The sequence below is a fragment of the Pteropus medius genome, unplaced genomic scaffold (genome assembly GCF_902729225.1).
Source record: "Pteropus medius unplaced genomic scaffold, Ma_sr-lr_union100, whole genome shotgun sequence".
Classification (NCBI taxonomy): domain Eukaryota; kingdom Metazoa; phylum Chordata; class Mammalia; order Chiroptera; family Pteropodidae; genus Pteropus; species Pteropus medius.
In genome coordinates this window covers 3730337-3748067 of record NW_024345861.1, presented here as the reverse complement: position 1 = coordinate 3748067, position 17731 = coordinate 3730337, and the positions used below count along the sequence as shown (strand labels likewise).

Genomic DNA, 17731 nt, shown 5'->3' with positions numbered 1-17731 from the left:
GAAATTGCCTATTGATTTATCTTCCTCCCTTACCAGACTGAGCACCTTGGCACAGATCTTGCCATGCTTGATTGTGGATCCCCAAGGCCAAGTACCGTGTCTTCCACATCCTACATGATCAATCAACATTTGTAAAATGAGTGATTTCTCTGTAATTGTTGCAAGTTGATGACAAATAACTAAAATAAATAAATGAAGCAAGAAAATTTGGTCCCTAGAATTCAGAGGAAACTATCACAATAGACATAATAGCCATGGGAAAAAAATTTAAGAGAAAATATAGCTGGTCCTCACTTTCAGGAATACCAATATATGAAACTCAAATTTAGGACACAAGAGTACACATTCATTTTCCTAAAGCTTCTTTTTTAATGAAGTAATTCACCAGAGTTCCCTGAAACAATAGGATCTCCTTCTGTGCTTAAGTACCTTTTATTAACTATCTGACTGGGTTAGTTTTAGAATATGTTGACAAATGAAGATCAGAAGTGAAAAAAAAAACTATTTATGTATGTGTGTGCTCGAGAGTGCTTTACAGAAACATTTATCGTATAAAGTGAACCACGAGTACCCAGGGTAATGAAGGATTTTAGCTTACAGGCTAATAGTCTCTGACCTCTAAAGGCCTTTGGATAAAAAAGTTGGAGAGGACAATGAATGATAGGGGAGAATGATAGGTAGGACAAGGCCAAGAACCTAAGTTTGGAGCTCAGTTCAGAGAAGGTGAATGGTCCAAATGAGATGAATTGAAGAACAATGAGGGCAGGGAGTCAAACAGGTGATAATGATCTAATTTAAATGTTCCTATTCATTTGGAGGAAACGACAAATAGGTCAAATTTTTATTGAATACCTACAATGGCATGCACTGTGTTATGTGCTGGCATTAAACAGTTCCAGTACTCATGGAGCTTACATTCCACATCAGTGTTGCAGAGTTCATAGGAACAAAACAAATCCTCAGTGAAGAAGCAAAAGAGGGAAAAGCTCAACTGCTCTCAACCCACTGCCACTTAGACTTCTAAATCAGTCACTTCATATTTTGGAGGTGTGTAAAATGGAAAGTATGACCCAGTCATCTACTATAAAAGTCAAATAGTTAAATATCAATTACTCCTACAGGGAAATTGGAGGAAACCAACAAATACAAAACCAGAAGTTTAACTTCACAAATAAGCCCAAGGTAAAACAACTAAAAAGGCCAGGTCCTTTTTGGGAACTTTGTCCTACCTCTCCTTTGAACTTCAAGTAGCCATTGGAGCTGGCCACTGTGGTGCTCTCCCAGGATCAGGCTATGTCCTTTTCTCTGACTTTTGCCTAGACAAAACCTCTCAATACTTTCCTAGGGAATATGGGAGCATTATAGAGTATCATCAAGAATCATTTGCACTTCAGTGCTAGTGAGAAAATTGATTGCCTCCTCCTATAATGCTTTAACTTAAAGAATATGTGCATTTCCAGAAGTTTCTGTAAAGTGCTTAATTGTGAGAATTTAACACACCATAGCTAGCCAGTAGGGGAGATATTTGGAACCACGGCCTTTCAGTGTCCAAACTACACCTATAGACAATTACCTACCTCACTCATGTAGGTACATAACAGGTCTAGAACCAAAAACCTTTGGAGAGTTGATATCCCAAGGAGTTCTCCATCCTCTGATTTAAAATATACATATAGCTATATAAATATGTACCAAGCACCATTGTATAAATTATCGTATTTAATCCTTGGGACTACCTTATGAAATGGTGGTTATTATTAGCCTCATTTTACCAATGAGGAAACTGAGGCACAAACCATCTAAAAGAAGGCAGGAAAAGAGGAAAAAAGAGAGGACAAATAGAAAACAAATAGCAAGATGTTGGAATTAAACCCAATCATATCAATAATGACATTAAATGTATAGTCTAAACACTCCAATTAAGAGGCAACAATTGTCGAATTGAATTAAAAGGAAACCTATTATCAATATGAAGGAAATAGATGGAAAAATATACCATACAAATACAATTTTAAAAAGCTTGAGAAATTACATTAATATTAAAGTAGATATTAGAATGAGGAATATTACCAGGGATAAAGAGGGATATTTCATTTTGATAAAGGAGTCGACTCACCAGGAAAACATAAACCTAAATATGCATGTGCCTAATAACAGTTTCAAATTACATGGTGCAAAAACTGACAAAACTAAAAGAATAAGACAAATCCACAATTATATTTGTAAATTTCAGTACACCTCTCAGTAATTGACAGACCAGACAGAAAATCAGTCAGGATACAGAAGATTTGCAACACCACCAATGAAGTTTATCTAACCGGCATTTATAGAACACTACATTCAACAAAAACAGAATATACATTCTTTTCAAGCGATGTGGAATATTCACCATGGTAGACCAGCTGCTGTGTCATAAAACAAGTCTCAGTAAATATAAGAGGATTTAAATAATTCATAGTGTGTTCTTTGACTACAATAGAACTAAATTAGATATTGTTAACAGAAAGATAACCCAAAAATCTACAAATACTTGGAAATTAAGCAACATACTTCTAAATAAATACATGAGTCAAAGAATAAATCACAAGGAAGTTGGAAAATACTTTGAGTCAAATGAAAATGAAAATACCACATCAAATTTGTGGGGTGCAGCTAGAACAGTGGTTAGAAAGTAATAGCATTGAATTATTAAATGTTTATGCACACACCCCCCAACTCACCGATATCAGGATATTGTGCAAGGAAAAGGAATGGAGAACAAAACTCAGCCCTGATCATACAAAATTGAACCATTACAGATAAAAGTTAAAGGAGGAGGTATAAGTAGTATCAAAAGTAATTCTGAACTCCAAACTGCTTACCTTAGTAGTAGATGCTTGCTGACAGCACATGTCTAGGCTAACAAGAGGTTAGATCCAAAAGGTCAGTGAAGGTAGGCTGGAGAAGACAGGGGGTCGGAGTGAACAAGAGCAGCATGGGCCAGGGAAGCAACTGTTGCTCTTGCTTTTAAAATATCTCTTGCTAAGGATGGGTTGTCTCTGGAGCCTAATATACTTATCCTCCCACTCCAAAATAAGAAGTCTCTGGATGGATTCTGTCCCTAACTGGGGTAAGAACAGAGATGTTGGGATCACAGGCTGGTTAAAGTTTGTAATTCCTAAATATCAACCCTACATTAGATGAAAATTAAACACTCCAGACTCCTAACCTCAAGAGGATTCTGACTCAGTATATTTTGGGTAGAGGGCCTAAAGTTTCCCAATTAATTCTGATTCCGATGATTCCCAGTTTGCAAACTACTGGTATAAATATTACCACTAATAACAATTGCTAACAGTTATTGAGTGTACCATGCCAGGTGCACAATACATGCTTATAATAGATTTAATTTATTAACAAAAGGGCATTGTGAAGACCAGGTGAGGAAGTACAAGTGGAGCTCACTCCCAAAGGAAACAAGAAAAGCCATCTTGACATAGAAGCAATAACTTTTTGATTACCCATAAAGATATGAAAAATGTGAATGACACTGATTAAGGCAATAAAAAGGTTGATGTCAGGCTTAGTCATAAAAACCAATTTAAAAAGAAAAAGTCGAGGCAGCATCGAACAGTATACGAAGAGGTAGGGAGCATTTGCTTCTCAAATATAATCTAATCCTGGGCTAGTATGATAACAGGTTTGGCTTCAAGGATTCTGCAGTATGCCAGAATGGGTCTGAATTCCAAGTCCAACATTCTCTCTCCTCCAGTGCCAATTTATGGTTAAACCAGACCCCAAAACACACCCTCTAGGTCTGAGTAGAAATAGATTAGCTTATTGAACATCCAAATCCTTCATGAAATCTTCCCAGATGATCTGTTGAGAACAAGATTTTCCAAATCACACCTAGTCTAAGGTCATTCTTACCCTGAGTACTCACCATTATCTTAAAATATAATGCCTCCAGATGTATGTGGTATGAAAACCTTACTCATTTTACATTTCATTTCCTGCTTGTAACTTGTTTGCGTGATATTTCGTCTGTATTACTGTTATCTTGGATCGGTTATCCTGGAAAGCACAAAAGGTGCCTAGCAGTGGCATATCTAATGGCAATTCATATTCTTTGATGATATATGTAACCCTAATAAATGAATACTCCTACACACTGCACAAAATTAGAATCACGAAGCCCTTGAATATAGTACAATATCATTCTGGTTAAAATTTTGTAAGTAGCTCTTCATCAACCTGATACTCACGTCCGAGAACATCTAGCCATCATCTGACAAAAACTAGAGTTCAGAGTAAGCTAGAGGTTAAGACCCAGGTCATTTTCTAGCTCCTATGCCTGAAACAAAAGTTAAGTCTGACTTATGATGATGCATTTCTCAAGTTTATGTTCCCTGTCCTCAATTGAAATATTCTCCTTTCCTTTTTCCTCTATTAAACACTTTCATTTAACAACATATCAAAGGAATTAAGCTGTGTTAGCCTGACCCATATAGAAATAATGGTCATTAGAGCTTAAAACAGTACCTAAGAATCAAGAACAAAAAGTTAATTATTATTAAAGTATATCTTCTCAGATTGCTATACTTCCTTTAGTTACTATTTACAATATCCCTTCTATTTTTATATCAATTTGCATCATAAATACAATACTCTGTATTCAATTAGCATTAGTTAGCATATTTTAAGCAGCTCCTTTTTTCTCAACTCTAGACACAAAATCTTTGACCTTGACAGTGTCTCTAAAAATGGTTACTTCAATTTAAAAAATTAAACATTTAAACCATGCTTCTGATAAATGGTAAGAGAATATTAAGCAGCTGTAATATTATAAGCTTCATTCTATCTAAAAGGAAGCCTTAGAGATCAGTATCCATTAAAAAAAAAAAATCAAAGTCCTGGCACAGGATTTAAACTAATGAAATCTTGTTTATGTTAGTTGTATCATGGGAACCAAACAATGGTCACATGAGTTTCTGATCTTTACAAACATGCTTATAAAAAGTAAGGCCATCGTTAAGTCCTAGCTGAGGAATCTTTGTCCCAAATACTCAAAAATGTTTTCCTGGACTAAACCAAACCATCAGAGACCTGCATGCCTGGACCACATATTTCAGTGTCATTGTAGACATATCCTTACTAGAATGAGTTGAGGTGTTGGCCATCAGCTGACACTTAGGGCCACTACAAGATACATACCCTTGATTTACTGAAAAGGCAGGGCTGTTTCTTTATGAGGATGCAAAGTTTTTCGGGCTTCACTGCCAGAAAATGTTCTTCTCCACCATGACTGGCTTTTTATTTGATGCACACTATAATTACTGTTAACTGACACATTACTTTCTCCTATGTGGCCTACCAGGTTTCGCGGAGCCAATTCACAGCCAGGTGCACATGACATTTTGGTATATTAACCTCATTTTAGGTATTAATTTCACCCAGAAGTCAAATTTTCTCATTTACTTTTTAAATACTGTACTGTACATTTTTCCATAAATCACTTTTGGAACATAATAGGGTAGAAATAAAACAATTACATAGTGGAGAAAAAAATAAGGCTACTAGAACTTCTACCTTACTCAGCTAAAGTGCTTTCTCAAAATAGAAAATGGCCCTATATCATGGACCAGCAATTTTCCAATAAATTGAAAATCACTTGCAGATCGTTTGACAAGGCAAGATGTTCTAACTTTTGCCCCTGCCATTTAGACAGGGTAAAGGATGGATGACTATCTTCCAACTTCTCGCCAGCTTGAGACAGACAGGTTCAGGGTTATAAGTTTTAGAGTTCTTAGGAACAAGACCCAAAAAAACCAACTCACCACCTTAGAGCTATCTTTCTGAGAATTGGGTGAAAACTATAGACCCCCCAAAAATGCATGTAAACCACAACTTCTGGGGAGGGGGAAGGTCCATAGAAATCCTCCAAGTCCATTTATGAACCTAAAGTTAAGAACTCCTTTCTAGAAAATGATAAGCTTAGACATCAGCCACTATCACTTAGAGCCTAGATCCTGAGAAATCCTGCACATTACATGATTTTCATGTAAAGTTTCAAAGATGGGTGGGGGATTAGGAATATCTCCTGCTCATATTACTTAGTAATAAAATATTCATACTGTGATAACTGCCACAGCCTCCTTTATCCAGGTTTATTTTTCTTCAGAGGACTTCCCTCTATCAAACATTAAACATTCGTTGTTTGCCTCCACTGACTAATGGAAGTTCCATGAGGGCATAGGGACTTTGTTTTGCTCATGGCTGTACCTCTGATGCATTAGTAACTCAAATATTTGTTAAATAAACTTCTATAGCATTATCTATAACAGGTTTTTATAAATAAAGTTTTACTGGAACTCAGTCACGTTCATTCATTTACATATCGCCTATGGCTGCTTTCATGCTATAATCACAGAGCTGAGAAGTTGCAGTGGGTTTACATAGCCGCAAAGCCTCAAATATTTGTGACCTGGTCCTTTACAGAAAAAGTTTGCCGACCACTAATAGCATTCATTTGTCTCTAATTTCTCAAGCTACATTAGAAGCACCTAAGTACAGAAGTTAGGTCTTAATACTCCTCAGTACCTAGCAGAGAGTAGATGCTTTAAAATATCACTACACAAATACAGATTTGTTACCTTTAACATAAATTATTTTTACACAGTTAAATCCAAAGTTAGCATTTTCCATCCTCAATAAATTTCTAGCAAGGCCACAAGCAAAGATTACCTGCATTCAATAATTTGGGTGACAAGAAGAGAAACTATGCTAAGTAGTGAATTTTCTCATTCAAACTCACAATCATGTAATCTTTAAAATGTGAATACAATGTAACAACTGATAAACTCTTCCCTGATGTATTTCAGATAAATGATTTTTAAGGTAAACCAGTTATTTTCTCAATGTTAAAATCATTCTAAAATGTATCATTTCTTTTTATGCCAGGCACATTACAGGTGCTCAACAGTCACTGAATGGATCACTTCCCATAAATAATTATTGTGGTCATCAAATTTTGCAAATTACAATTACCTGAAAAGGGCCATCAAGATTTATATCCCTTTGCCAATTCTAAAATATGTTCAGCATTGTCTGATCCTTTTAAAAATTATAGCCTTTGCTGTCCTTCACTTAAAAAAGTAATTTGCATAGATATCATTGGTTCCAAGTAACTGAAGAGTAAATGGTAATTCTTGACATGATTTCAGCCCACTGTTTATCCCAGGTGCAGAGGTGAGCAAATAGGACTTTTTCATATTATTGAATGAGATGTCATTTGAAAATATAGTTCATGGACTAAGACAGAAAAGAGAAAGGGCTCGGAACCTTAATGAATTATCTTTGCTAAGCTATTTTGAATAAGCAACAATATATACAATGATATACAATCATTTGAAAAAAACTATTGTTTATTTAGAAAAAAAGTTACACTGGTAGAATTCAGTAGATAAAAAAATTTTCTTTTAAAAATGTCACTGTGAAATTTTTCCAGACGAAAGTTCAGCAATACAAAGCTCCTGAAGCTGTAGAATTAAAACACAATTAACTTTTGATTTCCCTCCTGCAGATTTCTCTAACATAATTACAAGAAAAAATGGAAAGGGACAAGTGCTGGTACCTTTTTCGTTTTTAAACAGGTTTTAATGTTGTACATGTACTATATAAAGTGATTCCTACACATTGCATTAGAACTGCTCCCACTTTGTTTTTAGTGAGTACTATTAAAAACAGGCCAAATAATAAATTAAAACTGAGTTTTAAAATGAGGTAAATTCAAAATGGTTCAATAATTATTTATTTTCAGTTTCAAACAATAAAAAGGAAGCATTTCAGAGTCGGGGGAGGGGGACGACTAAACCCAGGCATATTTAGTTAACCTAAAGTGAAATTCTATACACATGTAATCTTATTTGCTTGTTGGGAACTGTATGCAGCACATTGTGCTAAAAATATAGAATAGTGAACACTTTCAGCCATTTACTGAAAATAAACATGTAGAAACTAAGCAACAAGTTAAATACAGTAATGCACAACTCAACAATTTTAAGTTTTTGACATGGATCAATAAAGCAGATGACTGAATAATTTAAGGAGATGCACATGGGCCCTCTTCATTCATAATTCTCGGCAATCTACTCAGGAAAATAAATTTCTGGTCACAGGTGAACAATTTCATTCCAATCTCACCTGAAAGAAACAAAGTGATTATATTGATAGGAAGGAAGAAGGAAAGGAAGGAGCCGAAATGAAATGAAGCTAGAAAGGAATAGCCAGGAAGGAGGAGTGAGGGAGGGAGGAAGATGGCCGAAAATAGAAGAAATAGCTACGAAGAAGGAAAGAGGAGAGAGGAGGAAGAAAGGAGAGAAGATGACAGAAGGAGAGGAGAAGGTAAAGAGAAAAGAAGGCATGCAGGCAGGCAAAAAGGAAGGAGGGAAAGGAGAGGAAGGAAGATTTAAGAAAGAAAAATCAGTGAGTGAGTTCTGTCAATAACAAAGGTTTGAATTGAGTCCCTAGATAAGGATAAAAAAGGATGAAATATTTGCGTATTACTTATTGCCCACTCTCATAAACCATTAAAGATAGGCACACTATGATGACTTTTTAAAAATCTGAACATTTTGTCTATGAGAGGGAGAGGTTGGGGGGAGGGGAAGAAGAAAAAAAATTAAATCAAAACAAGTAAAATATTTCACAGGGGCAAGCAATAGCTTATCAAAAGTAAACAAAATGTGTAGCAATGAAAAGGAACCAATTTTACATGATCAACAAAAAAAGAAAAATGACATCACATTTTTCACAAGGACACGATTTTAATAGTGACTTATATTAAGATGCAATGTTTGCTAAATTATAAAAATTGCTTTAAAAATATATTGACTTAATTATACTCCTTTCCTTTATGTATTGACATTTTTCAAATACTGCATATTGAAATTAATTCAAAACATGATCATTACAACATGTGGCAAATAACTTCTTATCTGCCTAACATTGTTCTCATTCAATTTTTAAACTAATGCTTAACGCATTAAACTTTATTGATGAAAATACTACATTCACATATTTCATAAAACCAGAGCTAGAAGAGCCTTAGAAAATAATCACACTTGCATGAAATGCTGACAAATAATTTACATATCATTTCTATACAGCATTCTGTTCACACCATGTATAATCTTGATATTATCAATTATAACTGTGGATACACTAACGTTGAACTTAACAATTTTAATACTTAAAAATCATTGCTCCTGTCCATCACTGATGAATGGATAAACAAAATGTGGTACACATTCATACAATGAAATATTATTCAATTATTAAAAGAAATAAAGTTCTAATACATGCTACGACATGGGTGAACCTTGAAAACATGATACTATGTGAAAGAAGCCAGACACAAAAGGCCACATATTGCATGATTCCATTTTTATGAAATGTCCAAAACAGGCAAATCTATAGACAGAAAGTACATTAATCATTTCCAGGGGCTGGAGAAAGGGGAGAATTGGGAGTGACTGCTAACAACTGTGGGGCTCTCTTTGGGGTGATGGAAATGTCCTAGAATTAGTAGTGATGGTTATACAACATAGTGACTATACTAAAAACCACTTTAAAATGGCAAGTTTTATGTTATGTGCAATTTTTTAAATGGCAAAAATGTCAATGTTCCAATAAAGAGTATCATGTTATCAGTATGGCCATAACTCGAATAAGAAATGGGTTCTCAATCATGAGGATGTCACAATAGGAGAATTACTCGGCAAGGAAAGTTTGGATGAGATATTTAAGGGTACATTAAAGGATAAAAATGCTATTGCTGTTAAAACATGTAAAGATGACCTTTCCCAGGAACTGAAATTAAAATTTTTACAAGAAGCCAAAATCCTCAAGCAATATAATCACCCCAATATTGTCAGACTTATAAGAGAGTTCACACACAAATACAGCCTATCTACATCATTAAAGAACTTGTTCCAGGAGGCGATTTCCTCTCTTTTCTGAGAAAGATGGATGAACTAAAACAGTTAGTGAAATTTTCATTAGATGCTGCTTCTGGATGGCGAATCTCGAGTAAAAATTGTATACACAGGGACCTTGCTGCAAGAAACTGCCTGGAGGTGAAAATAATGTTCAAAAAATCAGTGACTTTGGAATGTCTCGTTAAGAGGATGGTGGTTTGTATTCATCTTCTGACTTAAAGCAGATTCCCATTAAATGGACAGCACCAGAAGCTCTTAATTATGGGAGATATCGTTCTGAGAGTGACGCATGTAGCTTTGGCATCCTCCTCTGGGAGACCTTCAGCTTAGGGGTCTGTCCATATCCTGGAATGACAAATCAGCAAGCACGAGAGCAAGTGGAAAGAAGATACTGGATGTCAGTCTCTCAGCAGTGTCCAGAATGTATTTATAAAACAGTGCTGAAGTGTTGGGATTACAAACTTGAAAACCACCCTAAAGTGAACTTCAGAAAGAAAACTGCCATCAAGAAGAAAGTCACATAGTGATGAAACAATGCAAACTCAGCCTTCAGGACTCTATCTTCTAGCAGGGTAATATTTTCTCATTAACAATGAGTTTATACCACATTAACTAGAACATTCTCTAAGGTTTTTTAACTTTTTTAAAACTATGGGCCACTTTTAACTACTGTAAATAAGAAAGCACAGGCTCCAAATGCAAGGGATCACACAGATCTATCTTTTTTACACCTAGGACAACTGATGTTTCTCAGATGGTTTCTACTTCAGGCTCAGTTCAAAGTTGGCTGCCCTCCACCCTAGACACCTCTACTGTATCAGTGCTATAAACTGTATTGGTAATGTCATGTTTGTAGGGCACATTGCAACAAAAAGTGGCCCTCCACTCTGTTAAGACAATTTATCTCTGTAAACATCACCTTCTGTTGGGAATTAGCTGGGCATCCTGTGTGTGTATTTTCTTCTTTCTTGCCAGAAATAGGCCCTGTTGTATTAGTAAGGTTGTCACTTGCCTATGTTCCACCATGCACTACTCCTTTGTCAGGGCAACAGAAAACTTCATGAAATGACCTCAAAGCGTACCCTTCTCAGGGTTGAAGCAGCTGATTTTAAATGATATTATTTTATAGAGAGCTGTGACAGCAAGAAGCAAATTTGAAAATTAGGGAAGTCTAGAGAAAAAAGCAGCTGGACTGGTGGTCGAAGTAAAGAAAGACAAATATAAATTCAGCCTTCTTATCAGAGGTATGCTTTCATAAACACACACACAGACACACACACTTTCTAATTTGCTTCAATAGTTCATAGATTTCTTATAAAAGAACACTCTTGATAGCAAAAAAAAAAACTGATTTAGAGAAACTATAAAACACAAGCCCATTGAATTAATAGATTATTTTTGGTTAAGCATCTTCGCCTCAAAGAAGGCATCCCAGAATTTAGTTCCCTTCATTTTTACCAGTGTCTGAGGCTGTCAGGATTTCATGATCCTAGTTTGTTCACTCATTCACTCTCACACTCATACACACACACTCTAAGTCGAAAGGCATATATGGATGAAGTTGACAGCTAAAAAGTCAAATGAACATTTATGAGGAAGAAAGGAGTTATAAGAGAAAGACATAGGGACAGCCATCCTAATTTCACTTTTCTACTTCATTGACCCCTATATTGCTATCTAGGAATTCTTAACACAGCAAACACACTTCCTGTGTTTCACATGGATAAAATGTGACTTAGAGTTAAAACTGGATTTTGTTGACCTGAATCTTAACATACCCAGAGGTGCTTCTCAGGATAAATGCATGTGTACAGGATAGTCACGCTCAGGGGTAAATGTGGCACAGGAGCTTTGTGTAAGTGCTCATGCCTATGTCCAGACAAAAAACAGCACAGCACCTTAGTGAATATTTGGTCTGCCTTAAACAGAAGAAAGGAAACAGAAAATTCCTCCTGTTCTTTCCAACTGTTTGGTGCCTAAGAATATCAGTGCACAGAACACAAACCCAGTACTTGTAAAAGTATAAAGGATTATAATGAAGAAAAAAATAGCTTATGGCCATCATTTCAATCTAACAAAACTTTTGTGCAATTTCAACGATTACTACATACAGACCCAGATGATAGCATAATAAACTTGCCCTCAAAAAAATATGTTGCAGCACATAAAGCAACTTCCTTTTAAACGGTGTACTATTAAACACCGTAAATAAACTAAACCTTCTTTTTTGAGGATGAAAAAAGTCAGTGCTGTTTCTCACTGATCCCAAAGAGATATACTTAATACTTGTGTACATAGCTCTCCATGTAAAGTTAACAGAGTAGAAGAAACTTAGTAGGTAATAAAAAATACTTGGCTGTTTGATTAGAAAGAATGAAGTTACTGCTTTCACCAAGATCACATTCTAAGAGAAATACATAATATACATATACATAAGAATCGGTGACTAGGACTCTGTAGGCAAGCCTACACACACACACACGCGCGCGCACATAAGCAATGGGAAACTACTGAGAAACTTAACTGAACACTCCCTACTCCAACACATATTACCAGCAACTAGGACTACGCCTAGACATGGCAATATGGTCCCAAAATAAGCAATCTTTGAGTGCTTAGGAGGTCAGTTTCCAAGTATGGACCAAAGAAACAAGGCTCATAATAAGAATTACAAAATCAATTGTTTACAGGGGTTAGTATATATTGGAAACAAATTAAGTGAGCTAAGTGGGGGATGAGGTAAACTATAAAAAATAACCCACTCTCTATATAAAGGGGCAGCAGCGCCTAGGCAGATCTAGTTAATTGCTGCCATACAGAAATCAGGACAAGATACTGCTAGATGTCCCAATTCTTTAAGAGAAACTGAAATTTGGATTTTGTCAACTCTTCTGGTTTTTAAAGGTGACCACTTTTTAAAAATGTTAATATTGTTGTGAGGCCCATAAGGTACATCTAACAAGCCACATTCTGCCCAAGGGCTAAGAATTTACAACCTTGGGTTTAAAGGATAAAAGTATTAGGTTACACGTAAACGTGTGACTAGAGGTAAAAGATGGGCCTGCAAAAATATATTAGGCCTCACTGGAGTGAAGGATTAAAATACAAACGGAGCATATTACAAATACAGATAGACAGGATAGAGCTAACTGCTAACGTTCTTTGAAATGAAGAATAAAGTCTAAGATGATTGAGCTTCTCAAAGTCTGAGAGCAAGTCTCAGTTTAGCACAACATGTGGTTTATAAAAAGACTCTCAATAAGTTACCTGAACCCAACATTCATGAAATGAGGATCACATGTATCAAATTTAAATTGAGAAGCTAAAGGATGGTTCTAAAAAGAAAAATTTAATAGGCAGAAATTTTTAAAGATTAAACTAGAGGAAAAGGTTAACAGCAAAGCAAGGTTAACAGCAAAGCAGTTAGCAGTGTTCAAGGGACTAAATCAAACAGAGATAAGGAATTTGGATAAAGACTTTAGCAATAACAAGTAACAGAAAATATAGAGAACAAGCAGGAAGAACTGTGCAATCAAAAATTATGAGAAGATAAGAAGATAAAAGACTTTTGAAGGAATTTAATCTGGGTCACATATATACACTGTATTTTCTTAACTCTAATACGATCATTTTAATGTTTCTGAAATCAGGGTGGGTACTTACAAATAATGTAGTTTCTCTATTCACCCTTTTCAAAGAACAGTTCTATAAACCAATAATGAATCTTACAATTAATGACACCTTTGAGTCACAGAAATGTGACATACACAACAACTCTCTTTTCTGTAGAATGTAAAATAAATAAAAAAAAAACGGAGCAGGGAACAGCAGATCTTAAGTAGCCTAAAGGTAAATGGGGCAAATCCAAAAATGATAAGACCTCTAAAGGTAAAGAAAGAACAATAGAAAGACTTGATAGGAAGCAGCCAGAACAGCCAGAAAAAGGAAATTACCAACCAGAGTCTCACAAAACTAAGAGTCTACCCAATAAGAAAGTACAGTTAATTGTCAACAAGAAACTGAAGATGATGAACATCAAGCTAAATGTATCTTAAAAGGGTATCCAAATTGAGTAGCTCAGCTACAAGATCACCAACCTAATATCTAACACCCAGGCCAGTCTTTTCATGCCTTTGGTCCTGAGAGATGATATAGAGAGGTAAAGTACAAATCCATGGCCCATATGAAGAACTCAAAGGAATCTATAGCATAACCTTCATATACCAAAGAATACTATTTAAGTACTGAGTAAAGAGAGAGGGATAAAATCACAGTGAAAGTTTTCAGTGGCTATAGTTGGCCCATTTCTAATGAAGATATAAGAGGTAGGTGTTTTTGGTTTTCTTTAATAAAGAGACTATTTGAAAACAAGGAGTAAAAAGCTAAATACCAAATTCTAAGAAAGGTTAACGTGAAGAATAAAAAAAAGAAAAAGATTAAGAGTTTATAATTTGCTGAGGTGGAGGGTGGCTAGAATTGAAGAACGGGCAATAATATTTCTTTTACAATATTTCTAATTTTAAAAAAATTACTAAAGTCTAAATGTTCTCATTTTACCCTACTCTACTACTTAGATAACAAACTCAGAATAATAAAGCTGAAAAAGCACACCACTAGTCAGGAGGTTACCTATCTAGAACCCTCGAATCCTTGCTCTGCAGCTAAAATAACTATGACAAAATCTATACCCTAAAGCTCATACCTTTATACAGAATGGGCTCTCACTCTTAAACAACTGTAAACAGCCTTGGTAATCTATCTGGTTTCGTAAAAGATTAGAAGCAGCAAATAATATTAGGGAAAGGGTATAGACAGCAAGTATACTTGATATCATTAAGAAGTGAGAGCTAATATGGAAGCAAGAAAATGAGACTACAAAAAAAGTTGACAACTTCAAATACAACCATTTTGAACCACTGAATGTAGAGGGCAAATCATCCTACATACCCCAATAATCCTAACGCATCACAAAACAATAACTATTCAGATGATGACCTTGAGTGCTCAAAAAAGTGTATATATTTAGGTTCTGAACACTCTGTTGGACAGAGTGGATTACTGTCCACATACAATTTATCTAAGGTGGTTAAAACACTTTTTAAATCTCACATAAGGCTGTGAAAACAAAGCTGCATATTTTAAATTCCAGAAGTAAAAGCATAGACCATATTTTTTGGCTTTGCAAAACTTAGACAGTGGTAGAAAAAGAGACATAAAAACTTAAAACAAAAAATCTCTGAATAACATGTCTGCATGAAAAAGCCAAAAGGAACAGAGAACACTGACGGGCAAGAAGATCTATGTGTAAGTATTGGCTCTGCCCACTAGTATCTGTCACCCTCTTTAATTTAACCTCTCAGAGTCTCAGTTTCTTCACCTGTAAAATGCAGATGCCATCACGACCTACAAAGCTATAGCACTTAAAAAGGGTAATTATCATCCAGAGAAGATGGGAATGAGTGGTGAAGAGAAAGCCTGATGTTCTTAGATACATCTTGGTGCTAAAAAAAAAAAATGCATAGCTAATCAGCAAGCTTAAAATGAAAATAGTTCAGAATAACCGCAAATCTTGTTTTGCATCTATACCCAAAGAACTAGTCATTATATTTAGGTGAGAAATTCTAGTTGTACCTTACAAAATGAATCTAGTTTCTTCAACATTATCAGACCTCATTTTATAAAATTTCTCTTTAAATAAAAAGGAGGTAAGAGAACACTCACCTTGATTGAGTCTTCATTATCTGTGCTTGTCCGAGGACTTATGAGTAGATGACAAATTAAGGGAAAACAACTTGGAAAAAAAGAATGGTGTATCATCTTTTAGTACAATCCCTCAGCTTGCAGGCCTACCTGGCTCTGACCAGTTTGGTGGCCTCAAACTCTACCAGCTCTGCTCATCTGCTGCATCATTTTCCTTCAATTCCCCATACCCCTAGCCCAAGGCACTCTCTGTTCCCTTTCTTCCTCTCAGTGATATACAGCCAGAGGGACTCTAAATCCCCTGGTGGCATAAAACAACCTCAGTGAACAAAGAAGTTAAAAAATGTCTCCCACTTCTACATTTTATACATTTGAGAGGATTAACTGGAGAGACCACTTAAAAGATATTAAGCATTTAGACCATATACTACTACAAAGGTAAAATTCTAAACATGACCAGTATCAAAGCTTTCCATTACGCTGATTTAAAGTATCAATAAGATGAAAAGGATATTGTTTCTTCTCCTCCTTTCCTCCTGAACTGTCCCGTTTCTCTTTCTTTTCTATCTTTTCTTTATCATGCCTGGACTCCTAAAAGGAATGGTGGAATTAGTCAGAGAAGGGAAAACGAAATATAAAAATCAGCTCAAAATCCCTTTTCAATCACCCATCGGTCATAAATTTTTCTTCAAAAACTTATTTAACATGACACCAAAAGCACAATCAACACCAACAAAATTGGACTTCAACAAAAGTAAAAACTTTCATGCATCAAAGGACACTATCGAGAAAGTGAAAAGACAACGTACTGAATGGGAGAAAGTATTTGCAAATTATATCTCATAAGGGTCTAGTATCAGACTATATAAAGAATTTTTACAACTGAGCAACAAAAAACAATCCAATTAATAAAAGGCCAAAGTAGCTGAATAGATCTCTCCAAAGATATATACAAATAGCCAAAAAACACATGAAAAGATGTTCAACATTATTAGTCATTAAGGAAATGCAAAATCAAAACCACGATACACCACTTCACACCCACCAGGATGGCTATAATAAAAAAAAATAATAAAAATAAAAATAAATTTTTAAAAACAGAAAATGACAAGCATTAGCAAGGATGTAGAGATACTGGCACCCTCATATATTGCTAGTGGAAATGTAAACTGTGCAGTCACTGTGGAAAAGTTTGGTAGTCCCTCAAAAAGTTAAACACAGCATTACCATAACCCAGAAATTCTGCTCCTGGGTATACACTCATGAGAATTTAAAACTGGTATTTAAACAATATTTTAAAGCAGCACTATTCACAACAGCCAAAAGATAGAAAACGACACAAAAGTCCATCAGCTTACAAATGGTAAACAAATGTGGTATGTTCATACAATGGAATATTATTTAGCCATATAAAGAAATGAAATATTGATACATGCTACACCACGGAAGAATCTCAAAAACATTTTGCTATGTGAAAGAAGTCAGACACAAAAGCCCACATTATTATACAATTCCATTTATATGAAATACCCAAAACTGGTAAATCCACAAAGACAGAAAGCAGATTAGTAGTTGCCAGAGGATAAAAGGAGGAGGAAACAGGGAATGACTGCTTAATGGGTATGGAGTTTCCCTTTGGGGTGATGAAAATATTTTGGAACTAGATACAGACGATGACCACTGAACTGTATACCTTAAAATGGTTAATTTTATATTATGTGCATTTTATCTCAATTTAAAAAATACTTATTTAAAAGGAGTAGCCTCCTTTTTAAAGCATATAGAAATTCAAAAACTATCACCTTATAATTTTCTGAAACTGCTTTTAAGAACTATAAATACATGGTATATATTTTGAATATATACAATGTTTTGTAAACACTTTACATTTTAGTAATGATGTGCTTCCTTTATGACAGATGCATGAGATATATTCTGAATCTCATCCATTAGTATCTAAAAGAATGCACACTGTACTTAATTTGAAAATCAAATACAAATTGCAAACACAAATTAGGAGAAAATACTATAAAATGTTTGAAATCACAATTAAT

The 17731-nt window shown here is 35.1% G+C and overlaps 1 protein-coding gene and 1 pseudogene across 11 annotated transcripts in view; one reads left to right on the top strand and one right to left on the bottom strand.

The window, feature by feature from the left end:
* The first annotated feature begins 5715 nt into the window (after positions 1 to 5715).
* Positions 5716 to 10611, top strand: LOC120612252 (tyrosine-protein kinase Fer-like; annotated as a pseudogene).
* The window catches only part of THOC2 (THO complex subunit 2), a 99199-nt gene continuing 90252 nt past the window's right edge, over positions 8785 to 17731 (bottom strand). For 9 of the 11 annotated variants that reach the window (XM_039874699.1, XM_039874703.1, XM_039874706.1 and 6 more), the window contains 3 exons: positions 16192 to 16268; positions 15699 to 15742; positions 8785 to 10322 (listed from right to left, as the gene is read on the bottom strand). In XM_039874699.1, the coding sequence (XP_039730633.1) occupies positions 15715 to 15742; positions 16192 to 16268 (105 nt within the window). In that variant the 3' untranslated portion in view covers positions 8785 to 10322; positions 15699 to 15714. Of the gene's footprint in view, positions 10323 to 15698; positions 15743 to 15789; positions 16269 to 17731 lie in introns of those variants that run through there. The other 2 variants (XM_039874700.1, XM_039874708.1) reach the window with 2 other exon arrangements.